General features: G+C 47.4%; 2 protein-coding genes across 2 annotated transcripts in view; both read left to right on the forward strand.

Moving 5' to 3' along the window:
* The window catches only part of psmd1 (proteasome 26S subunit, non-ATPase 1), a 164,178-nt gene extending 154,149 nt beyond the window's left edge, over window positions 1-10,029 (forward strand). The window contains exons 24-25 of the mRNA XM_072474177.1: window positions 8,691-8,842; window positions 9,800-10,029. Of these exons, the coding sequence (XP_072330278.1) occupies window positions 8,691-8,837 (147 nt within the window). The 3' untranslated portion in view covers window positions 8,838-8,842; window positions 9,800-10,029. The remainder of the gene's footprint in view (window positions 1-8,690; window positions 8,843-9,799) is intronic.
* A 9,966-nt stretch (window positions 10,030-19,995) lies between these two features.
* LOC140389029 (uncharacterized) overlaps window positions 19,996-25,897 on the forward strand; it is a 57,900-nt gene continuing 51,998 nt past the window's right edge. Inside the window, exons 1-2 of the mRNA XM_072473194.1 lie at window positions 19,996-20,029; window positions 25,553-25,681. Of these exons, the coding sequence (XP_072329295.1) occupies window positions 19,996-20,029; window positions 25,553-25,681 (163 nt within the window). The remainder of the gene's footprint in view (window positions 20,030-25,552; window positions 25,682-25,897) is intronic.

Below are 25,897 nucleotides of genomic sequence, written 5' to 3' on the forward strand. Positions count from 1 at the left end.
AAACCTAAAGATATTGTATCAGTATTTTAAGAGCAAGAGAATATTAAGGAAAGGGTAGGGTCTATCAGAGATGTGCATGGCAACTTGTGCGCTGATGCTGAAGATGTGGGCAGGGTTTCAATGCGTACTTTGCCTCTGTCTTGACTAAGGAGAGGGATGATGCAGATATTCTAGTTCAAGAGGAGGTGTGTGAAATATTAGATGCAATAGGCATAGTGAGAGAGGATGTACTGGAGGGATTGACATCCTTGAAGGTGGATAAATCATCAGAACCGGATAAATTGTATCCCAGGCTGTTATAGAAAAGCAGGAGGGAAATACCAGATGTTCTGAAGATTGTCTTCCTATCCCTACTAGATATGGACGAGATATCAGATTATTGGTGGTCTGTGAACATTCTACTGTTGTACCTTAAACTTGAGTCAACTAGTATTACAGACAAAACATGTAAATTCTCAACTTATCGTACAACAATCTCCTTTGTTGTACCGTACCAAGTTACCACAAAAGCATCAAAAGACCACTATACAGGGCACCAGAAGCTCTGTTACACACAGTTTCAGACTCTGTTCCACAAAAGGCGTCAAAATTCACGGCTTGGATCTAACTACCACCTGTTAAGAGGCGAAGTGATCAGACTACCTCTTTGTTTTCCTAATGCCCTTTCTGAGTCCCGGACCCAGGACGCAGCTTCTTCCAATGATTATTCCTGCAGGTTATGGCTTCAGAAGTTTCTTTATCTCTCTTATTTTTTATACAGATCTTGCTCATGCTTCCAGTCACGTACTCATAGGCCAACACTAATCAATCAATGCCTTTTCTGGTCACGGGTGCACAAGAGTCGCGCTCACCAGCTTTGACAGTCATCTGGACCCAAAACATTAGCTCTTTTCTCTCCCTACAGATGCTGCCAGACCTGCTGAGATTTTCCAGCATTTTCTCTTTGGTAGTCGGTGCTCACTCGGTGGGGTCGTAATTCTCTCAGGAGTACGACACACAAGGATCTGTGTTCAATCAGCTACCATCCAATCAGCTCATATGCTCACTCCCTGGCTGCACGTCCTGTTCACTGCAGACCCCTGCAGCCTTGATGCTCCCACAGTCCTTAGCCTGATCCAGAGTTAGCTCTTTTAACCATTAGGCTTTGCTGTCGCCTTTACGAATACCCATCAGGCTGCAGTACCATTATTTAAAAAGGGTAAGAGAGATGGGCCAAATAATTATAGGCCAGTCAGTCTGACTTCGGTGGTGGGCAAATTGTTTGAATCAATTCTGAGAGATTAAATAAACTGTCACTTAGAAAGGAACTGATTAATCAGGGATAGTCAGCGTGGATTTGTACGGGAAAGGTAGTGTCTTGCTAATGTAATCACATTTTTTGAGGAAGATTGATGACGGTAGTACATTAGATGTTGGCTGCATGTATTTTGGTAAGGCATTTGACGAAGTCCCACATGGCAGACTGGTCAGAAAAGTAAAGGTTCTTGGGATACAGAGGAATGTGGCTCAGCGACAGGGAACAAAGGGTAGTGATTGATTTTTGCAAACGGAAAGGGTTTCCTGTGGCATTCCACAGGGTTCAGTGCTGGGTCCCTTGCTGTTTGTTGTATACATTAATGATTTGGACTTAAATGTGGGAGACGTGAGTGGGAAATTTTCAGATGATGCAAAAATTGGCCATGTAGTTGACAGTGAAAAGAATAGCTGTGGTCTGCAGAATCCTATCAATGGTTCTGTTGGATTGGCGGAAAAGTGGCACATGGAATTCAGTCCAGAGAAGTGTCAGGTAATGCATTTGGGAATTGCAAGCAAAGCTTGGGAAGTTATTTGGAAGAGTAGAAGAAGTGAGAGACCCTGGAGTTGCACGTCCACGAGTCCTTGAAGGTGGCAGGGCAGGTAGATAATGTGGCAAAGGAAGCGTATGGAATGGTTTCCTTTATTGGGTGAGGTACTGAATGCAAAAGCAGGGATGTAATAATGGAACTGTATAAAACTGGTTAGGCCACAGCTGAAATTTTGTGTACAGTTCTGGTTGCCACATAACAAGAAGGACATAGTTGCTCTGGAGAAGGTACAAAGGAGATTTACAGGAATGTTGCCAGGGTATAAAAATTGCAGCTATGAGAAAAGATTGGATAGGATGGAGACTATTGATCAAAATTGTATTGCCCATTTAGTGCAAAAGCCCTGTATGAATTTATTTAACTTGTATGCAAGGGCACTGCTGTTATAAGAATGCATTGCAGTGTATCATTCCACATCTTCAAGAACATTGATCTAATGAGCTTGCTATCCCCATGTTAATATCAAAAATATTATTCAGTCTCATGATATGCATTATGTATTCTCAAACACAGCAGTACAAATCATTACATCTGTTTATTTTCTCTATTGGAATTCTACAACTAAGCCAGAAGACCCATTGGAAAGCTCTAGGAATCCCGTTTGAATACCAACAATGCAGATGTTGAAATTTGAATTCCATAAAAATCTGGAATTAAATGTCTAATGACGACCATAAAATCATTGTCTATTGTTGTAAAAACCCATCTGGTCCACGAATGTCCTTTAGGGAAAGAAATCTGCGGAGACTTCCGGGTGCGGCTATGCAGAGCTAGGTCGCATATTCGGCAGCTCCTGCTTGGAACGGACTTTTGGGCTCTTTTACAGGGCCCCCACGGCATTTGTTTGACATTTCCCGGTGTGGGAAGAAGGCTGCAATATTCCCCCGACAGTGTCCCCCAGGAAGGGTATGTCTCTGGGTTGCCAGACACGGCAGAAACTGTAAAAGATTTGGCTGCAACTGCAGGATAAACAGGACCTCTTCCAGCATGCAGGCGGGGGAAAGGCAAGCTTAAAGCTGCAAGCTGACCTGAGGGCCTGTATCAAAGGTGAATTCTAGCAGCAGAGGGAACAACTGTGAAAAGACCTCATCAAGGCCACTGAAGGGACTTCCGGTTGCGGTGATGCCTAGCTAGCCGCACACTTCGGCGGCTCCAGCTCCGACGGACCTTCGGGCTCTTTTAAGAGCCCCAACGGGGAATTTTTTGACGACGCAACCCGGTGTGGGGTGTGTGAGAAGGGAGTCCCCCCCAAACGAAGGAGGAAAAAAACGGCGGCGGCGGCTGCAGCGCGAGGAATCGTCGACCAAAGGGTCAGAAAGAGAGAAGTACAAGATGGCGGCGGAGAAAGCGCAGGCGACATGGGGGCCTGAGCAGGATGAAATTGTGAGACGGTGCGTGGAGCTGCTGAAGAGGGAGGTGCTGACCCCTTTTGCTACAGGCAATTGAGGGGCTCAAGGAGACATTAAAGACCCAGGAGACAGAGCTCCGCGTGGTGGAGCAGAAGGTGACAGATATTGAGGACGAGATCCTGGGCCTGGCGGTTAAGACACAGACGCACGAGGCACTTCATAAAAAGTGTACTGAAAGGATCGAAGCCCTAGAAAATGGAGCGCGAAGGAAGAACCTTCGGATACTGGGTCTCCCTGAGGGTGTGGAAGGAGTGGACTGTGGAGCGTACGCAAGTACGATGCTGAGCTCACTGATGGGTGCTGATGCCCCTATGGGCCCCTTGGAGGTGGAGTGGGCAAATCGGATTCCGGCGAGAAGACCAAAAGCGGGAGAACCACCCAGGGCGATAATCGTGCGATTTTACCGTCTTAAGGATAGAGAAGAGGTCCTGAGATGGACTAAAAAGGTGCGGAGTGCAGATGGGAGAATGCAGTGGTACGGGTATACCAGGATTGGAGTGCGGAGGTGGCGAGAAGGAGGGCGAGCTTCAACCGAGCCAAAGAGGTGTTGCATAAAAGGAAGGTGAAGTTCGGGATGCTGCAGCCGGCAAGACTATGGGTCACGTATCAGGAGAGACACCATTATTTCGAGACGGCGGAGGAAGCATGGACCTTCATCAAAGAAGAGAAATTGGATCGGAACTGAGGGACTGATGCTGCAGGAAATGTTATTGTTAATGTTATGGTTGAAGTTAATTGAGAAGTAAATTGGGAAGGGGGGAGACATTGGGGAAATGTGGGCGCCGGTGAGGGGGGAAAGACGGGACATAGTTGGAGAATGGGGAAGGGGAGGGGGAGGGGAAAGGGAGCTGCGTCATAAGAGGCGGGTCAGGTAAAGGGATGTTCCCGCGCCAGAAAGAATAAGGCGGGAAGACAGGCGCAAGGCGGATGGGAGTTTCCCACACGGGGGGGTCGAGGAGTGAGCAGGAGTAGCCGGGGTCAGTTGAAGTCAGCTGACTTACGGAAGTAATATGGGGGGAGCAATCATGCTAGAAAGAGATCTAGTGGGGAGGGAGGGGGAGGGGGGGGGGACGGGGACGGGACAACTGGGTTGCTGCTGCGGAAATCCAAAAGGAAATGGCTAAAGAGTGGGTGGGCGGGGTTGGTGTGCGACGCTGGGGGAGCGAGCGGGAGCACGGAGGCGGGATATGGGACTGGCCTAGAGAAGGTAATGGCTAGTCGACACGGGAGGGGGGCAGGTAGCCCCCTAGTGAGGCTGATCACGTGGAACGTGAGAGGCCTGAACGGACCGATTAAAAAGGGCCCGAGTGCTCGCGCATTTGAAAGGACTAAGGGCAGACATGGTTATGCTCCAAGAGACGCACCTAAAGGTGGCGGACCAAGTTAGGCTAAGGAAAGGATGGGTGGGACAGGTGTTCCACTCAGGACTGGACGCAAAGAATAGAGGGGTGGCCATTTTGGTGGGGAAACGGGTAGCATTTGAAGCAAAGAACATCGTAGCAGATAGCGGAGGTAGATATGTAATGGTGAGTGGCAGGCTGGAGGGAATGGAGGTCGTGTTGGTTAACGTGTATGCCCCAAACTGGGACGATGCGGGATTTATGAGACGGATGCTGGGGCGTATACTGGACCTGGAGGTAGGAAACTTGATTTTAGGAGGGGACTTTAATACGGTGCTGGACCCGGGGCTAGATAGATCCAGCTCAAGGACCGGAAGAAGGCCGGCAGCGGCCAAGGTACTTAAGGGGTTTATGGACCAAATGGGGGGAGTGGATCCATGGCGATTTCTTAGACCTAGGGCTAGGGAGTTTTCCTTCTTCTCCCATGTCCATAAAGTGTACTCCTGGATAGATTTTTTTGTTTTGGGAAGGTCGTTGATCTCTAGGGTGGAAGAAGCTGAGTACTCAGCCATAGCGGTTTCGAATCATGCCCCACATTGGGTGGTCCTGGAATTAGGAGAGGAAAGGGAGCAGAGAACACTCTGGCGATTAGATGTGGGACTGATGGCGGATGAGGGAGTGTGTGCAAGAGTGCAGGGGTGTATTGAGAGATACCTGGAGGTCAATGACGACGGCAAGGTCCCTGTGGGAGTGGTATGGGAAGCACTAAAAGCGGTGGTCAGAGGAGAGCTGATCTCCATTGGGGCCCACAAAAGGAAAACAGAGGCCAAGGAAAGGGAAAGATTACTGGGGGAGATTTTAAGGGTGGATAGGGAATTTACAGAGACCTCGGAGGAGGAATTGTACAGTGAGAGGAGACGACTCCAGACGGAATTTGACCTTCTGACCACCAGAAAGGCGGAGGTACTGTGGAGGAAGGCACAGGGGAGGAGGTATGAATATGGGGAAAAGGCTAGTCGCCTGTTGGCTCATCAATTGCGAAAGAGGGCAGCAGCGAGGGAGATAGGAGGAATTAGAGACGAAAGGGGAGACACGGTGCGAAGGGCAGGAAAGATAAATGAGGTGTTCAAGACCTTCTATGAGGAACTGTATAGGTCTCAACCCCCAGAGGGAGAGGAGGGGATGCGGCAGTTCCTGGACCAATTGAGGTTCCCGAAAGTGGAGGAGCGGGGGGTGGTAGGCCTGGGGGCACCGATTGGGGTGGACGAGGTTATTAAGGGACTGGGAAGCATGCAAGCAGGGAAGGCCCCAGGACCAGACGGGTTCCCGGTGGAGTATTACAGAAAATATGTGGACTTGTTGGCCCCGTTGATGGTGAGGACGTTCAATGAGGCCAGGAAAGGGGGGACTCTACCACCGACGATGTCGGAGGCGACGATATCGTTAATTTTGAAGAGGGATAAAGATCCGTTGCAGTGCGGGTCCTCTAGACCCATTTCATTATTGAACGTGGACGCCAAATTGTTGGCAAAGGTACTGGCATCAAGGATAGAGGACTGTGTCCCGGGGGTGCTGCACGAAGACCAGACAGGGTTCGTAAAAGGGAGACAACTGAATGTTAACGTGCGACGACTATTAGGGGTGATAATGATGCCCCCAGTGGAGGGGGAGGCAGAGATAGTGGCGGCAATGGACGCAGAGAAGGCATTTGATAGGGTGGAGTGGGAGTATTTATGGGAAGTGTTAAGGAGGTTTGGGTTTGGGAACGGGTTTATTAGCTGGGTTAGACTTCTTTATGGGGCTCCAACGGCAAGCGTAGTTACAGGTCGACATAGATCGGAGTATTTCCGACTATATAGGGGAACAAGACAGGGATGCCCGCTGTCTCCATTGTTGTTCGCGTTGGCAATTGAACCTCTGGCCATGGCGTTGAGAGACTCCAGGAAATGGAGAGGGGTGATTAGAGGGGGAGAAGAACACCGAGTCTCGTTATACGCGGATGACCTATTGTTATACGTGTCGGACCCAGCGGGGGGGATGATAGAGGTTATGCGAATTTTGAGGGGGTTCGGGGATTTCTCGGGGTATCGGCTAAACATGGGGAAGAGTGAATTATTTGTGATACATCCAGGGGACCAGAGTAGAGAGATAGAAGGCTTGCCTCTAAGGAAAGTGGAAAGAAACTTCCGATACCTGGGGATTCAGATCGCTCGGAGCTGGGGAACCTTGCACAGACTTAATCTGACACGGTTGGTAGAACAAATGGAGGAGGACTTCAAGAGGTGGGACATGCAGCCTCTATCGCTGGCGGGCAGGGTGCAAGCAATTAAGATGATGGTCCTCCCGAGGTTCTTATTTGTATTTCAATGTCTCCCTATACTAATCACCAAGACCTTTTTTAATAAAATAGACAGGAGCATCACGAGCTTCGTGTGGGCAGGGCAAGTTCCGAGAGTAAGGAGGGGGTTCCTTCAGCGTAGTAGGGACAGAGGAGGATTGACACTACCGAACTTGGGCGATTACTATTGGGCCGCCAATGTGGCAATGATACGTAAATGGATGATGGAGGGTGAGGGAGCGGCGTGGAAAAGACTGGAGAGAAAGTCCTGTAAAGGGACGTGTTTAGAGGCGCTGGTTACGGCGCCACTACCGATCTCACCTAAAAAGTTTACCACAAACCAGGTGGTGGCGGCAACATTGAATATCTGGGGACAGTGGAGGCGACAGAGAGGGGTGCGGGGAGCCCTGGTGGGGGTCCCCAATCAGGAACAACCATAGGTTCGCCCCAGAAAGAATGGATGGAGGATTTCAGAGCTGGTACCAGTTGGGAATTAGGAAGGTGGGAGATTTATTTATAGATGGGACTTTTGCGAGCTTGGGAGCATTGGAGGAAAAGTATAAGTTGCCCCAGGGAAATTTCTTGAGATATATGCAGGTGAGGGCGTTTACTAGACAACAGGTGAGGGAATTTCCGTTGCTCCCGACACAGGGGATACAGGACAGGGTGCTTTCAGGGGTGTGGGTCGGAGAGGGCAAGGTGTCAGAGATTTACCGAGAGATGGGGGAAGAGGGGGAGGAGTCGGTGGGCGAACTAAAAGGAAAGTGGGAAGAAGAACTAGGGGAGGAGATAGAGGAGGGTATGTGGGCTGATGCCCTAAGCAGGGTAAATTCCTCTTCCTCATGCGCCAGGCTTAGCCTGATTCAATTTAAGGTGCTACATAGAGCGCACACAACGGGAGCAAGATTGAGCAGGTTCTTTGGAGTGGAGGACAAATGTGGGAGGCGTGGCGGGAGCCCAGCAAACCACGCACATATGTTTTGGGCGTGCCCGGCACTGGAAGGGTATTGGAAGGGAGTGACGGGACTGATTTCGCGGGTGGTGAAGGCCCGGGTCAAACCAGGCTGGGGGTTAGCTCTATTTGGAGTTGCGGAAGAGCCGGGAGTGCAGGAGGCGAAAGAGGCCGACGTTGTGGCCTTTGCGTCCCTAGTAGCCCGGCGCAGGATCCTACTCATGTGGAAGGAGGCGAAACCCCCCGGACTGGAGGCCTGGGTAAATGATATGGCGGGGTTCATTAAACTGGAGCAGATAAAGTTTGCCCTGAGAGGATCGGCTCAAGGGTTCACCAGGCGGTGGCAGCCATTTCTCGACTACCTAGGGGAACGTTAGAGGGAAGACAGATGACCAGCAGCAGCAACCCAGGGGGAAGGGGGGAGGGGGGGGGGTGTTTAGTTTAGTTTAGGTCAAAGATAAAGGGGTTTTGTTACTTGTGTATTGTTAAAAATTTCTGTATTGTTATTGTTGCGTTTGCTTTGTAAGAGGGGAAAAATTGTTGTTTGGGAAAAAAATTTCAATAAAACATTTTTTTTTTTAAAAAGGGAAAGAAATCTGCTATCCTTACCTGGCCTAGCCTACATGTGACTCCAGACCCACAGTAATGTGGTTGACTTAACCCCCTCCGGGATGGGCAATAATGGCTGGCCCACAGCAACCCGTGAACGAATGGAAAAAAAGAAATATACATCGCTTAGCTTTTTAAATTGTCACTTCTTAATGACTTCAGTTCTGTTATAAATATGGTCAAAATCTATTGTTGCAGCTGTCAATTGGAGGGATTATAATTCTAAAGGACACGAGTGAAGAGACAGAAGAGCTTGTGGAACCTGTTGATGCTCATGGACCCAAAATTGAGGAAGAAGAGGAAGAGCCTGAACCACCAGAGCCATTTGAATACATTGATGATTAAGCAAAGTAAGTGCTGTGACTTGCAAGCATTCTTCTATTCTCTTTGCATTGAAATATCACTGGAGCCATTGCAATAACTCTACTCATTTATATAAAACTTTCAGCCTTAGATTGCGTAACTGTTCTTAAATCTATTTTCTTCTCAACTACTTCCCGCCATAACCCTGCCCCCCAGCTCAATGATGAGTCACTGCTGAGCTGCGTGTGTTTGGGTCTTTGTTTTCTTCATCCATTTTTATTTGGTTCCCTTTCTGAAAGCCCTGGCTTATGTTGGTGTGCAGTTGTATAGCTAGCAATCGCCCATATATGAAATTATCATATGGCTATTCTTCATGCAAGAGACTAAGACAGTTGTACCCTGAGAGGGTCAGCAAACATCAATTCTATCTATTGGAACATCCACGCACCTGAACTCATTGGCCAGAACCATTGGATGCCCCTCAGAAAACATGCAGTCTGCAACTTAGCAGTGCTCTGTGCTGGCAAACTGTCTACTTTTGGCTGGGTACATTCTCAGCAGTACACCCAATTCAGGAAGCCAGACCCTGCTGTTATCCATCTAAGCTCTCCAGGCGTGACAAAAGAGTATGCACAACATCAAGCAAACAGATCTTCGATATGTAGGAATTTCTTGACAACTTGTTTTGCAGTGTCTTAACATGGTATTAGTAACCTAGCTAACAAATAAACCCAAATCTGGCTTTGTGTAGTTTTAGGATAATCTTCAGTTGGCCGTTCTTGTGCAACATCAAATAACCTTACATCACTTAAAACAGCTGCCATAAGGAATGTCATAAGGGATAAAGAAGATTAATCCTAAATGTAACTTTCTGATTTTACTGAATTAAAATATTTTTGGGTTTAAAGCTGACTGATTTATAATGAAAAGTCTAAGTAAAACATTTTTGCAGAAAAGAGTTATTGAATGGCTCATTCTAATTTTTCTTTTTATCCTTCCACAAGATTGTGAATGGAAATTCGGAAGATATTCGCACCATGTTCCAACATTTCAGTTTAATTGAAGATGCTCATTCAATGTATGTAATCCATGGCATACGTCTGCAGAATGGGCTACAACGATTTACAGTCTGTGTTGGTTATTCTTAGAACAACTGCAAGAGATTTATTATACATTGTAAAACTTGAACATACATTAACAAAATCAATAAACCACTTTTGTGTAAAAAAAAAAAGCATTCTTGGTTTAATTCCGCCATTGGTACTTGAGCTCAGCTGGATGATCTTGTAAATTCAGAATATGCAGTCCCACAAGTTTCAGACCTAACACAGTCATGAAATTTAGAAACTGGGAGCAGGAGTAGGCCATTCGGCCTTTTGAGCCTGCTCTACCATTCAACATGGCCATAGCTGATCCTCTCTCTCAATGCCATATTGCTGCTTTCTTCCCATACATCTTAATGCCATTAAAATCTAAAATATGTGGCGCGATTCTCCGAGGCCGCGCCGGTTGGGAGAATCGCCGGCTGTGCCATTATATCGCACGACACCGGTCCGACGCCGTCCCGCCATTCTCCCAACCGGCGAGAACGGCCCCATCGAGTTCTGCGCCGCGCCAGCCGGAGAATCGCCCGAGACACTCACAACGGTGATTCTCCGGTGCCCCCGCTATTCTCCGGGCCGAGCGGCCGCTCCGACACGACAGATTCCCGCCGGCACCGTTCACATCTGGTCGCTGCCGGCGGGAACTGTGCGGGAATGCTGTGAGGGGGGGAAGGGGGGTTCTGATGGCGTCTGGCCACCTCCTTTCCTCCGCCACCCCGCAAGATCCATCCGCCGTCTTCTTGCGGGGCAGCCTCGGGGCGGGCAGCAACCGCGCATGCATGGCTTGGCGTTGGCCAATCCGCACATGCGAGGGTGACTTCATTTACGCGACGCCGGCTGCGTCATTTACATGGCGCCGCTTTTTATGCGGCGCCATGGCCCTGCGCGCGTAAAACACGCGACCCCGCTCCTAGCCCACCGGGGGCTGTGAGCGGGCTCCGTCGCCGGAGTGAAACACTCCGGTTTTCACTCTGGCGTCGGGACTTTGTCTCCCTTTGGGAGAATCGGGCCCATGATCTATCTCTTTCTTGAATACATTCAGTGACTTAGCCTCCACAGCTTTTTGTGGTAGAGAATTTCACAGGTTCACTACCTTTTGAGTGAAGAAACCTTTCCTCATCTCAGTCCTAAATGGCCGATCCTATATTCTGAGACTGTGTCCTCTGGTTCTAGATTCCCCAACCAGGGAAAACATCCTCCCTGCATCTAGTCTGACCAAACGTGTTAGAATTCTATATGTTTCAATCAGATCTCCTGCCATCCTTCTAAACTCTAGTGAATACAGGCTGATTTGAACCAATCTCTCCTCATAGCCTAGTGGACCTCTGCTGCACTCCCTCTATGGCAAGTATATCCTTTCTTAGGTAGCCATGATGTGCAAATGCTGGCTTTGGACTGAGGTGGGCACAGTAAGAAGTCTTCGAATATCACCCTTTCGGAGCTGCGCTTTAACCTGGTGTTGTAAGACTTCTTACTTGAGGGCATCTTGAAACCCATCGTACAAGGAACCCCCAGCTTTTATCGTAACACTACGGACTTCTTACTGAAACTCAGCACGCATGGACCAGTTGAACCAGGAACATTCCTCGTCACAATGGACGTCTCAGCACTCTACACCAGCATCCCCCATGACAGCGACATTGCTGCAACAGCCTCAGTACTCAACACCGACAACTGCCAATCTCCAGACGCAATTCTACAACTCATCCGCTTCATCCTGGTTCACAACGTCTTATTTAAGACTCACCTGATGAATGAGCTGTGCTCTGAAAGCTGAGACTTCTTACTTTCTTAGGTAGGAGACCAAAACTGCTTGCAATGAAGGCCAACATCCATTTGCCTTCCTAATTGCTTGCTGCACTTACTCTCCAGTTTCATTGACTGCTATACAAGGACAGCTAGATACCTTTTGTGCATCCATTTCCAATATATCATTTAAATAATAACGCGTTTTTCATACCGAAGTGTATAACTAGCCACGTTGTGCTGCATCTGCCATGTGTTTGTCCATTCACTCAACTTGTCTAAATTACCTTGAAGCCTCCTTGCATCCTCCTCACAATTCTGCCCAGTTTTGTCATCAGCAAACTTGGGAATGTTACATTTGGTTCCCACATCCAGGTCATTATATATATATATATATATATATATATATACACATATATATATAAATCGCGAACAGCTGGGGCCCGAGCACTGATCCCTAAGGTGCCCCACTAGTCGCTGCCTATCACTCGGAAAAAGACCCATTTATTCCCACTCTGTTTCCTGTCTGTCAACCAATTCTCGATCCATGCGAATAAATTACCCCCGATCCAAATGTGCTTTTGTTTTGCCCACTAACCTCATATGAGGGATCTTGTCAAAAGCCTTTTGAAAGTCCAAATACATCACATCCTTATCTATTCTACTAGCTACATCCTCAAAAAACTCCAGTGGATTTGTTAAGCCAGATGTGCCTTTCATAAACCCATGCTGGCTTTGTCCAATCCCATTAGTGCTTTCCAAATGTTCTATTATCACATCTACTATTGATGTCAAGCTAATTGGCCCGTGAGGGACCGCTTTTAGGATCTCAGTCACCATTCCCCCCCCTCTTGATCAACTTTCTTTCCCTCTTTTGCTGAACTCCAAAATTCTCCCAATCCTCAGGCTTGCTGCTTTATTTTTATGACAATTTTTTTTTTTTAAACAAACATTTTTATTGAGGTATTTTTTTGGCATTGTAAACAGTTACAGCTAACAGAAATGTGCAGACATCAATATAAAACCACTACTTCAATCAAACCATACTGCACATGCCCGCTCCTCTCCCCTAGACACTACCCGCCTATTTAGCCCTCCTACTCTACCCTAATCTCCCCCATCCACCTCTACCCCCACTCCCCCTGCTGACGTTCACTCTCCCGCAAAGAAGTCGATGAATGGTTGCCACCTTCGGGCGAACCCCAGTACAGATCCCCTCAAGGCGGACTTAATTTTTTCCATACCCAGAAAACTTGACATGTCCGAAAGCCATAGTTCGGTCTTCGGGGGTTTTGAGTCCCTCCATGCCAGCAGTATTCGCCGCCGGGCTATTAGGGAAGCAAAGGCCAGAACATCTGCCTCTTTCTCCCCCTGGACTCCCGGGTCTTCCGAAACCCCGAAAATTGCCACCCCTGGACTCATCACCACCCTTGTTTGCAGCACCCGGGACATGACCCCCGCAAACCCCTCCCAGTACCCCCTAAGCTTAGGACATGCCCAAAACATGTGAACATGGTTCGCTGGTCCTCCCGCGCATCTAGCGCACTTGTCCTCTACCCCAAAGAATTTGTTCATCCGAGCTACTGTCATGTGGGCCCGGTGAACGACCTTAAATTGAATCAGGCCGAGCCTGGCACATGTTGCGGTTGAATTTACCCTACTCAGAGCTTCCGCCCACAGCCCGTCCTCCATCTCCCCGCCGAGCTCCTCCTCCCATTTGAGATTCAGTTCCTCTGTCTGGGACTCTTCCTCCTTCATGAGCACCTTGTAAATATCCGAGACTCTACCCTCTCCTCCTCCTCCTCTAGAGACTATTCTGTCCTGGATCCCTATTGGCGGGAGGCGTGGGAAGGATGGGACCTGTCTGCGTACAAAGTCCCGCATCTGTAAGTACCTAGAGTCATTTCCCCTTACCAGCCCAAACTTCTCCTCCAAGCCCCTCAAACTCGCAGAGCTCCCCTCCAGGAACATATCGCCCACCCTCCCCGCCCGCCGCCATGTTCGAAACCCTCCATCCATGTTCCCGGGGGCGAATCGATGGTTATCACATATTGGAGCCCAAACAGATGCACCCACCTCCCCTACATGCCTCCTCCACTGGCCCCATATCCGCAGGGCCGCCCCCACTACCGGGCTGGTGGAGTACATGGCTGGCGACAGCAGTAGGGGAGCCGTGACCAGGGCTGCCAAACTGGTGCCCCTACACGAAGCCGCCTCCACCTGCTCCCAGATAGACCCCGTACCCACCATCCACTTCCTTATCATGGCTATGTTAGCCGCCCAGTAGTGGTTGATCAGATTCGGCAATGCCAGTCCCCCATCGCTGCGGCTCCTTTCAAGCATCGCCTTCCTCACCCGTGGGGATTTTCCCGCCCAGACAAAGCTCATGATGATTTTGCCGGTCCTTTTGAAGAAGGACCGTGGGATAAAGATCGGGAGGCACTGGAAGATGAACAGGAATCTAGGGACGATTGTCATCTTTGCCGTCTGCACTCTCCCCGCAAGTGACAGCGGGAGTGCATCCCATCTCCGAAATTCCCTCTTCATCTGTTCCACCACTCCAGTCAAATTTAACTTGTGCAACCTGCCCCAGTCTCGTGCCACCTGTACCCCAAGTTCCGGAAACTTTCCTCCACCAGCCTAAATGGCAGCTCCTTCAGTCTATTCTCCTGGCCCCTTGCCTGCACCACAAACATCTCACTCTTGGCCATATTTAATTTGTACCCTGAAAACCGGCCGAACTTCCTCAATGTTTCCAGTATATTTTCCATCCCGGCCAGTGGGTCCGACACGTACAGGAGCAGGTTGTCCGCATAGAGAGAGACCCTATGCTCCACCCCCCCCCCCTAGTCATTCCCTTCCACCTCTTTGCAGCTCTCAATGCCATCGCCAATGGCTCTATGGCCAGCGCGAACAGCAACGGGGAGAGTGGGCACCCCTGTCTGGTCCCGCGGTGTAGTCTGAAATAATTTGACATTATCCTGTTCGTCCTACCGCTAGCTTTTGGGGCCTGGTACAATAGTCTGACCCAATTAACCAGTCCGTCCCCGAACCCAAACCGTCCAAGCACCTCCCACAAATAGCCCCACTCCACCCGGTCGAAGGCCTTCTCAGCGTCCATTGCCACCACTACCTCCACCTCCTTGCTCGTCGGGGGCATCATGATCACATTAAGCAATCTTCTCAAGTTAGCTGTCAGCTGCCTGCCTTTCACAAACCCTGTCTGATCGTCCCCAATCATTTCCGGTACGCAGTCCTCAATTCTAATCGGCAGGAGCTTGGCATCCACATTGATCAAGGAGATTGGCCTGTATGACCCGCAGGATTCCGGGTCCTTGTCCCGCTTTAGTATCAGCGAGATGGTGGCTTCCGGCATCGTCGGTGGCAGGGTCCCTCTGTCCCTTGCCTCATTAAAAACCCTTGTCAGGACCGGTCCCACTATCTCCGAGAACTTCTTGTAAAACTCGACTGGGTATCCATCCAGTCCCGGGGCTTTCCCCGACTGCATGGCCTTTAGGCCCCCCAATACCTTCTCCGCTCTAATCGGGGCCCCCAGCCCGTCCACTAGTCCCCTGCCTACTTTTGGGAAGGTTAGTCCATCCAGGAACCTTTTCATCTCCTCCGGCTCTTCCGGGGGTTCTGAAATGTACAGCTTACTATAGAAGTCCCGAAATACCTTATTCAATCCTGCCGGGTCCTCCACTCTGCTCCCCGCCCCATCAACCACTTTACTTATTTCCCTGGCCGCCTCCCTCTTCCTGAGTTGCTGCGCTAGCAATCTGCTGGCTTTCTCCCCATGCTCATACACCACTCCCCTCGCCTTCCTAAGTTGTTCCTCGGCCCTACTCGTGGATAGCACCCCCAGTTCCGACTGCAATCTCTGTCTCTCCCTGAGTAGGTCCTCCCCCGGGGACCCCGCATGCTCCTCGTCTATCCGGTGAATTTCCCTAACCAATCTGTCCATTTCTGCTCTGTCCGCCCCGACCCTGTGAGCCCGAATTGAGATCCGCTCCCCCCTCACTACTGCCTTCAGCGCCTCCCACAGGGTCGCTGCTGAAACCTCCCCCGTATCGTTCACCTGCAAGTAATTTTGCATACACTTCCGAAGGCTCTCGCATATCCCCTCCTCCGACAACAGTCCTACGTCTAACCTCCATTGCGGGCGTTGGTAATTCACCCCCCCGACCTGAGGTCCACCCAGTGCGGGGCATGGTCCGAGATAGTGATGGCCGAGTATTCCGTATTCTTTACCTCCCCTACACAGTCCCTGCTCACAATTAAAAAAAATCAATCCTAGAATATACTTTATGAACATGCGAATAAAACGAGTAGCCCCTTCCCGTCGGCTGTCTGGCTCTCCATGGGTCCACAGCCCCCATTTGCTCCATGAACCCTTTCAGCTCCCTTGCCATTGCTGGGCGTCTGCCTGTTCTGGGACATGACCGGTACTGCCCCGGGTCAAGGACCGTATTAAAGACCCCCCCCCATTATCAACTTGCGTGAGTCTAGGTCTGGGATCTTCCCCAGCACTCTTGATAAAGTCAACGTCGGCGCATATATGTTCACCAGCACCACGCTTCTCCCCTCCAGCTTGCCCCTTACCATAAGGAATCTGCCCCCACCGTCTGCGACTACGCCCTCCGCCTCAAATTGAACCCGCTTATTGATCATAATTGCTACCCCCTGGACTTAGAATCCAAGTCCGAGTGGAAGACCTGGCTGATCCAGCCCCTCCTTAGCCTAGTCTGGTCAGACACTTTCAGATGTGTCTCCTGCAACATAATTACGTCCGCCTTTAGAGCCCGCAAATGCACGAACACATGTGCCCTTTTAACTGGCCCATTTAGCCCCCTGACATTCCAGGTGATCAGCCTGCTTGGCCCCGCCAGTCAGCCATAACCTTTCTTGGGCCCGCCCCCGGCCCACGCGCTGTGCCATTCCTGGCTCGTCTCTTGGCTGCCTCCACCCCCGACCTCCTTTCCATTACCTACTTCAGATCCCCCCGTCAGCAAAATAACTCCCCCCACCTGACTCCCTTGACTACCAATCTGCTAGCCCGGTGACTCATCGCTCCGGCGCCCCCTTGTCTCACTCCCATTGTTTCCCGACCTCCTCATCTCCCCACTCCCCAGCACACCATCCCCCACTCCGACCCACTGGAGCGATCTCACTAAAATGGGAAAGATCAAACAAGATGTAAACATCAAACAGCAGCGCGAGGCTGCTCCAGGTACAACACAGTTCCAGCTGTGTACACAGAAAAGTGTTAACCCATGTCCCTTTCTGAGCACCAAAAAGAAATGTATAACACTGTAATACAAGGAAAAAGACCATTCGAGAGAGGGGGAGGGGGATACCCCCCCACATCTCCCACAGGCAGAAACTGCCCACAATAAAATACACAAGGCACTTTAAAGCAGTAAACAGTCGACCTGCAGTCCAGGCACAGTAAGCGTCCCTTCAACCAGCAATTCCCGGACCCTAGCTTGCGTCCGTGGGACTTTTTTTCGAGACCAGCCCTTGATCCCTCACAAAGTCCATCGCTTCTTCGGGCTCGGAGAAGTAATGGTGGCCCTGATGCGTAACCCAAAGACGGGCCGGGAAGAGCAGGCAAAACTTCACGTGCTTTTTGAACAACACCTCCTTAACTTGTTTAAAGGCTGCTCGCCGCCTGGCCACCTCCTGGCTTAGGTCCTGGTAAATGCGAAGGACACTGTTATTCCACGTGCTGCTCTTAGCGCTCTTTGCCCGCTGCAGCACCCGCTCCTTCTCCACAAACCTGTGGAACCTAATCACCATCGGACGGGGGGCCTCCCCGGACGCACCTGTCTCGCCTGTACTCTGTGTGCCCCCTCCAGCTCCGGCGGTCGCGGAAAGGCTTCAGCCCCCATCAGCTGCATCAACAAGTCCGCCACGAACGCTGTGGCATCAGCTCCCTCCTCCCCCTCCGGGAGGCCATGATCCTCAGATTTTGTCTATGGGCTCTATTTTCCAGCTCCTCCACTCTGTCCAGCAGTCTCCTCTGTCTCTCCTTCAACCCGCCGACTTCTAGCGCAGCAATCGTCTGCATGTCCGCCTGCTCCTCCACCGCCTCTCCCAGCTCCTTAACTTTTTCGTCCTGGGCATCCAGTCTCTGGTTCAGCTGATCCACTGCCTTCTGAAGTGGGTCCAAGTTATCCCGCTTCAACGATTCAAAACTGCTTTTTATCACCTGCAGCATGTTTTCCAGCGCCTGCTGGATCGCTGGGTCCGAGGTCTGCAGGTCCGCCATCTTTGCTCCCGGGTCAGCTTCCCTTGCACCTTGACTTTGTCCCTTTCCCTCCCGTTTGCGCTGCATTCTGCTCTCCCGCAGTTCCATGCAGCTCTGCCTGTTCCTCAGCACCTCCGTGGCCGTCTTTCCAGCGCTCCGCAGTCCCGCAAAACTGGGGAACCAGGTCCTCAAATCCCGCCGGAGTGAGAGCCCCCAAATGTGCGGCTCACTCACTCATTGCCGCCACCGGAAATCTTGTCTGTCGATTTTATATGATTCCTCTTTGGATTTAATATTATCCCTAATTTCTTTTGTAAACGTGATGACCTAAATCTTCCAGCATCCAAAATCTGGTTGGGAGACATGGGTATCTGGACACTGCAGAAATCTGGACACCCACAAAATGAAAACTACCTGGGAAGTTTTGTAGAATCTACAGTGCAGAAGGAGGCCATTCGGCCCATTGAGTCTGCACCAGCCCTTGGAAAGAGTACCCCATAACCCCACCTAAGCTTTTTTGGACACTAAGGGCAATTTAGCATAGCCAATCCGCCTAACCTGCACATCTTTGGACAGTTTGAGGAAACCGGAGTACCTGGAGGAGACCCACGTAGACACTGGGAGAACGTTCAGTCTCCGCATAGACAGTGACCCAAGCCGGGAATTGAACCTTATACCCAGGAGCTGTGAAGCCACTGTGCTACCATGCCGCCCTAAACTCTAAACTTCCAATGGATTGATTTCCACAGTACGGACCTTCTGCAAATGTCACAGGCCGTGAGTTTAGGTCAGGGACTTGGGCCAGATTTGCGGGATTTAACTGGATACCTACCCAGTAAATATTGCGCTGTTAATACGTGGTCTTAACTAAGTGACATAACTAACCTGAGCATTACAATCAACTCCTCATCCAAACTGACTTGGCTACCCTCCCAAATTGACTCAACCGCCCGACCACCTCTGCACCCGACTCGCTCTCTGCCAGCTGTCTATTCTCTTCCCTAGCTACTTGCTTTCTTTTCACCTTCCCACCTTCTTGGGCTTTTAGGGGCGATGGAAAAAAGGGTGTTGATCTATGGACCAGCTCATAATCATTAGCCATTACTGCTGTATGTCTAGCCATTTTAACCCTCTGGTCTTCAACATGGGTTCTTACTACCAAAGAAAGTGAATCTTTAAATTCTTTCAAGAAAATTACTCCCCTAAGAGTTCCATATATTGTCTTCATCTTTAATGTTGTATCCAATGGTCAAAATTACTTTGCTTTACCCTTTCAAACTCAATATAGGCCTGCCCAGGCTGCCGTGCATTTCAAAATTTCTGTCTGTGTGCCTTAGGGGCCAACTCGTATGCCTTTTTACTGCATCACAATCCACAGTTACCTCATGTGCAGTCAATTCCAGCCCCAATTGACCCAGAGTTGCAACACAAGTAAAATTAAATTTTATTTAATATACCCGTGGTCTTTGGTTGAGCCCAGTAAACTGCAGTCACCAAGTTTGTAACTTACACAAATAACCTTTTATTATGCACAGCATTATAATTAGATGGATCGAAAATGTAACCATGAATTATCCCTTTCCCAGCCTCCCCTTCCTAACTATCCCCCTCTATATATTATACACACACACGCAAACAGAGGGGAAAGGGAAAGAAAGTATTAAGAAAAAAATAATGGATAAAAATCTTTGGTTTCTAGTTGGTGTCATTCTGAAGTTCAGCTTTTGTTTTGATACTTATAGGCTTGAGATGGTTTTCTCTGGCAAGGTTGGTTATCTTCTCTTCAGACCCAGCACGTTCCAAGTTCACAGCAAGGGAATCGCTTGGCATTCACTGCTTTCAGGACAATAAAGTAGTTCCTTTACTTGAGCAAGCTGGAGGGAGAGTGTTCCTTTCACTTCCAAGATTTAAACGCTTCTGCCCAGTTCTCCCAAAGTATTACGCAGGAACCAATCACTGACCGTTGGCAGGCAGAACACTATCCCTGGCCTACTCACTGGTTGTCAACCAACCAATCGATCCAACTCCCTCCAAACCTGGTTCCTAAGATCCGCTCAGTTCCGAGGAGTCTGACTTCTTTCCTAAAACAAAACCAGGAGGAATGAAACGGCATTGCAAGGATGTTTCATCACAAGGTATGTGACACAAAAGACACACCCATTCATCCTTTCTTTCCCAATACTTAAGTTCCCCAATTATATCTGCCACCTACCAACACTCAAACCCATGACAATGCATCCGCAATAATATTGTCCTTTCCAGGAATATGCATAATTTGTACATTGAAAGGATGAAACCATAAGCTCCAATGGGACAATCTTGCGTTCCGAGTTTTAAATTTTTCCACCTAAGCAAGCAGATTATGGTCAGTATAGACTAGGCTTTGTTTATTATCATGCCAGCCATAAACTTCAAAATGCCAAAGGGCTAGTAGCAATGCTAAGGCTTCCCTCTCAATGGTGGGGTACTTTCTTTGGCACAGACTTAGTTCCTTTGAAAAGTATCCCACCGGCCTCTCCCTGACGTCACTCTGTAGTAACTGCCCCCACCCCCAGATTGCTGGCATCCGTAGCCATTTTAATGTGTTTGGAAAAATCAGACGCAGCCAACAATGATCCACTTGCCAACGTAGCTCTCAATTTCTCAAAAGCTGCTTGGCAATTAGCAGGCCATACCATTTTTGCTTCTTTCTGCAGTACATTGGCCAGTGGTACTGAAGTTAGGTACGTCTTTTCTAAAGAACTCGCACATGCCTAAGAACCTCATTATTTCCCTGTTTGGGGAAATAACTGGGGAAATCCAATAATGTCCTTACCTCGGCTGTTTTGGGTACCACTCGTGCCGGTCCCACAACATGCCCTATGTAGGTCAGTTTTGTTTTGGCAAACTCGCTTTTGGCCAAATCGATGACTAAATCAGAAACTGCAGTTGTTTAAATAACTCCTCCAATTGTCCATCTTGCTCCTTCCATGTGTCACTGCAAACTACCGCATCGTCCAAATAGATCACCTGGCTAGGCACTTGAGCCATTACTTGTTTAAAAAAAAAAAATTTTATTAAAGATTTCATAGATAACACAAATGATCTAAACTACAACAAAACTCTGAAGATGGTCCAAATATGGTACATTTGTCTTGCTAATAATCCAAAAGATCAGGAAAAAAACCAAAATAGGCAACAAAAGCTACATCCAAACCTCCCTAGCCCCACAACCAAACCCTAGCCCCCACCTTCCCCCAACAGCTGATGGTAACTAACTTTTTGAAGTGTGAGACAAATGGCGGCCACTTCAGGTAGAATTCCTCCACCAATCCCCTAACGGTGTACTTGACCTTTTCCAGATATAAAAAGTCCATAAGGTTACCCAACCAGGCCGAGGCACTAGGCGGAGCGGACGCTCCCCATCCCAGCAGAACTATCAGTTTAAATCAGTTTAACTGCATGGATTTCTTGTTCGTGACCCATTTCATCACATTTTGTGCAACTTTCAAATGTTGTCTAGCCAATTCACCTGCTCTATTTAATCGTTCCCTAAAATTTGACACGTAATCCAATAGTGTAATTTCCGATTTCTCACCCACCAATTTCTCCTTAATCAATTTAAGTGGTCCTCTTACCTCATGACCAAAAATTAGTTCAAAAGGACTAAATTTGGTAGACTCATTAGGTGCATCCCTAATTGCAAACAATACGAATGGAATTCCTTTATTCCAATCCTCTGGATAATCTTGACAATACGCCCTCAACATTGTCTTTAATGTCTGATGCCCCCTTTCTAACGCTCCCTGCGATTCTGGATGGTACGCAGTTGATTTAAATTGTTTTATTCCTAAGCTATCCATAACTTCTTTGAATAACTTTGAAATAAAATTTGTTCCTTGATCCGATTGAATTTCTGTGGGTAGTCCATATCTAGTAAAGAATTTAAGTAACTCCTCCACAATCCTTTTAGCTGTAATATTACGTACTGGAATGGCCTCTGGAAACCTAGTAGACACATCCATTATAGTCAAAAGATGTTGATTCCCACTTTTTGTTTTAGGAAGCGGTCCTACACAATCAATTATGACCCTTTTAAAAGGTTCCTCAAATGCTGGAATGGGTATTAAGTGCGCTGATTTTATCACTGCTTGAGGTTTCCCTATCACTTGACATGTGTGACATGATTGATAAAATTTAACTACATCTTTATGTAGTCCAGGCCAATAAAAATGTTTCTGGATTTTAGCTTGAGTTTTCCTTATTCCCAAATGACCTCCCACTGGTACCTCATGTGCAATACTACTTGATGAACTTCTGCCCACTTTTCAGCTGCCTGCATATGTACAGGTCTCCATTTTCCCATCAAGACATAATTTTTACGGGAATAACACTCTGGTATACTCTCAGATTCCTCTTCCATATATGCTTTCTGATATATCCGTTTTATTTCTACATATTTCTGTTGTAACTCCGCCAATTTTCCTGAACTGAAAATATCCGCCTCATCCTCCACCTGTTGTTCTTTTTCAACCATCTGATCAAAAATCGTTTCTGATAATTGCACTTCAACTTCATCTTCACTCTTTGATTTCTTCTCTTGTCTTAACCTGTGACTTTGCGACCTTGTTACTACACAATCCGGAAAAATCAAGGACCTTCAACCCTTCAGTTGTCTGATTTTCCACTGGCTTATCAACCAAAGTAGGCATCACTCCCACCTGCGATCCAGCTACATCATTACCCAAGATAAACTGTATTCCTGGACAAGATAGTTTCTCTATTACTCCTACTACCACTTCACCACTCTTCACTGGAGTTTCCAACCTTACCTTATATAATGGAACGCTACTCCTCTCACCCTGAATTCCACATATCACCATCTCTTCTGGCAACATTCTTCCCAAGCTACATAATTCCTCATCTCTTACCATTAAAGATTGACTCGCCCCTGTATCTCTTAAAATTGTGACTTCTTTACCTGCTCCTCCTGATACACATGAGCAAACTTTACCCACATAAGTAAATTCTTTAAAGACATCTGGCACCTTCTTAACAATTACTTCTTGAACGGGCTGTACAATCGTTTGCACCTCCTTCGCTTCCCTTGGGCTTTCCTTTACCACTCTAACAAATCCCACTGTCTTATCCTGTTTTACCACATCAGCCTTCCCAGTGCTGTTCTTCAACCACCAACACTGTGACTTTACATGGCCTAATTTATTACAGTAAAAACATTTGAAACATTTCATTTCTTTTCCACCCTCCTGGATTTCATTTTTAATCTGAGGTACACTCTCTTTATTTTCTCCCATCAGATCACCTTTACCTTTACCACTTGAGTATTTCTCATGTCCCCAGTTTCTATCCCTCACCGGCTGAAACTGAAGTCGGAAACCAATCTTTGATTTATGAATTAATTGATAATCATCTGCCATTTCCGCTGCTAATCTCACAGTTTTAACCCTCTGTTCTTCCACATGAGTTCTCACTACAGCAGGAATTGAATTTTTAAACTCCTCCAAAAGTATAATTTCTCTGAGAACTTCATACGTTTGGTCTATTTTCAAAGCCCTTATCCACCTATCAAAATTACTCTGAGCCTTTCAAACTCCATGTATGTTTGACCGAATTCTTTCCTTAAATTTCTAAACCTTTGTCTGTAAGCTTCAGGCACTAGTTCATATGCACTTAAGATGGATTTCTTCACCTCCTCATACGCTCCAGATACCTCCTCCGGTAGTGATGCAAACACTTCACTAGCTCTACCTACCAGCTTTGTTTGAATCAGTAACACCCACATGTCCTGTGGCCATTTCATTTGTTTAGCTACCTTCTCAAATGAAATGAAAAAGGCTTCCACTTCCTTCTCGTCAAACATTGGCAATGCTTGGACATATTTAAATAGATTCCCATCAAGCCTACGACTATGACGCTCTTTCTCACTATCCTCATCACTATCATCCAACTGTACGTTTCCCTTTACGTCTGCCAATTTTAACTGATTGTCCTATTTCATGGCCATTTTCTGAAGTTCAAACTCCCTCTCTTTATCTTTTTCCCTGATCTGTATTTCCCTTTCTTTTCCTTTTTGTTCTGCTAGGGCTAGTTCTTTTCTCCTTTCTTCTCTCTCCTTTTCTTTTTCTCTCTCTCTCTCTTTCTTTTTCCTCTCTTTCACTCTCGTATTCCAGCCGCTTTAATTCTTTTTCATGTTCCATTTGTTTAATTTGCAACTGAATTTTTGCCATTTCCAATGAGTCAAACTCTATCTCAGGAAACTTTAAATGCTTAAGCAGCGCCATAATTACCTCATCTTTTTGCATTTTGTCAGGTAATGTTAACTACAATGTTCTTGCCAAATCTAACAGTCTGTTTTTTGTTTCTGTCCGTAAAGTACTACATGTGACATTCTCCACCCCCAAAAACATCTGAGCCTCTGAAAGAGCCATTGTTCACAACACTCTCCCCACTTAAACTAAAATACCACACCGGAAAAGCAACAATCCTTCACTGTCTTTAAGTTCACAATAGCCAATCCAATAAATAGACTTTTATCCCCCTCGAGCCCCCAATTGTTATGGGCGAGGCTTTTCAGAACCCCAAAATGTATCATGGAGTTCAACCAACCTCTCCCTAGGTGTGGGATTACAATTATGGACACGTGGGTTTTTAAACACAAAACACTGTTTATTCCATGAACTCAACTTAACATCTTAAATAAACAGTGGATCTCTTAACACCCCTTACTTCAAAGATAACTCAGAAAATATTGCAACAGTAAATAATTCCTTAAAATGTTCCTTCAAACTTCCAAGAGACTTAACACCTTTAAACAGTATCACATCAGGTTAAAGGATATATATATTTTCTGTAGAATGGCAGAGACTGTCGCAAACTGGCTTTCTACTTTTAAACTGCTCTCAGCAAAACCAGCCAGGCACATTTCAGCTGCTCTCAGCAAAACCAAACTGCAAAACTTGCAGCTCTCTGGAAACACACAGACACTGCTTTTAAACTGAAACTAAAAACCTGCAAAATGGCTGACCTGAGCTGGGCTCCACCCACTCTATGACATCACTGTTTTGTTAAAGGTACATTGCTTAAACATCCGGTTCTTAAAGGCATTCTCGCATGACCCAATCATCAATGAACATCCCTCATCTGATCTTATGTTGGAAGGAAGGTCATTGATGAAGCAGCTGAAGATGGTTGGGCCTGGGAGACTACCCTGAGAAACTCCTGCACTGATGTCACGGGACTGAGGTGACTGACCTTGAGTAACCACGACCATCTTCCTTTATGCTAGGTATTATTCCAACCAGTGGAGACACAGACAATGGTCAGAGAGAGGAAGGTAACACCAGTCATGTCAATATCACAATGCTGGAACATATAGAACTAATATAACACTTCCACAGGAAGAACATTTACATTTACAGCTGCTGGCATCCAACATTTTCTCAAACAGTTAAACAGTTTTTGCAATAGTACATGGCTCTGTCACTCATTTGTGGAATACTGATATTTCCTCTCACTGCTCAAAATGGGACAAGTAGTTTTGCAAAATTATGCTGATGCAGAAAATGGGGGAGTATTAAACACTACTTACTTATTCATTTTTTCAATGTGTCGTGTCACTGTCTGCCATCTTGCTTTATAATTGAAAATTTACTCCGCAGATGTAGACGAATGTCTTAATCCAAAATCAAATAACTGCTCTCAAACTCGAGGTATCTGTACTAACCTGGAGGGTTTATATGCCTGTCAATGCATGCCTGGGTATTCTGGAGATGGTGTAACATGCAGTGGTGAGTAGATAGCATCTTGATTCAAGTGTTTTAAGGTTATTATCTAAAAGATTGTGATTCCCCTTAGACAATAGGAAAACAACATAAAGTTCTAACTCTATGAACTGATTTTTTTCAATATAACCTCTGAAGATTAATAGCTCAGTATAATCCGTGAACTGATTCTGTGTGTACAATGTTTACAATATCGTATTCACTATATTCTCTGATACTACT

The sequence above is a fragment of the Scyliorhinus torazame genome, chromosome 14, assembly GCF_047496885.1.
Source record: "Scyliorhinus torazame isolate Kashiwa2021f chromosome 14, sScyTor2.1, whole genome shotgun sequence".
Classification (NCBI taxonomy): Eukaryota; Metazoa; Chordata; class Chondrichthyes; order Carcharhiniformes; family Scyliorhinidae; genus Scyliorhinus; species Scyliorhinus torazame.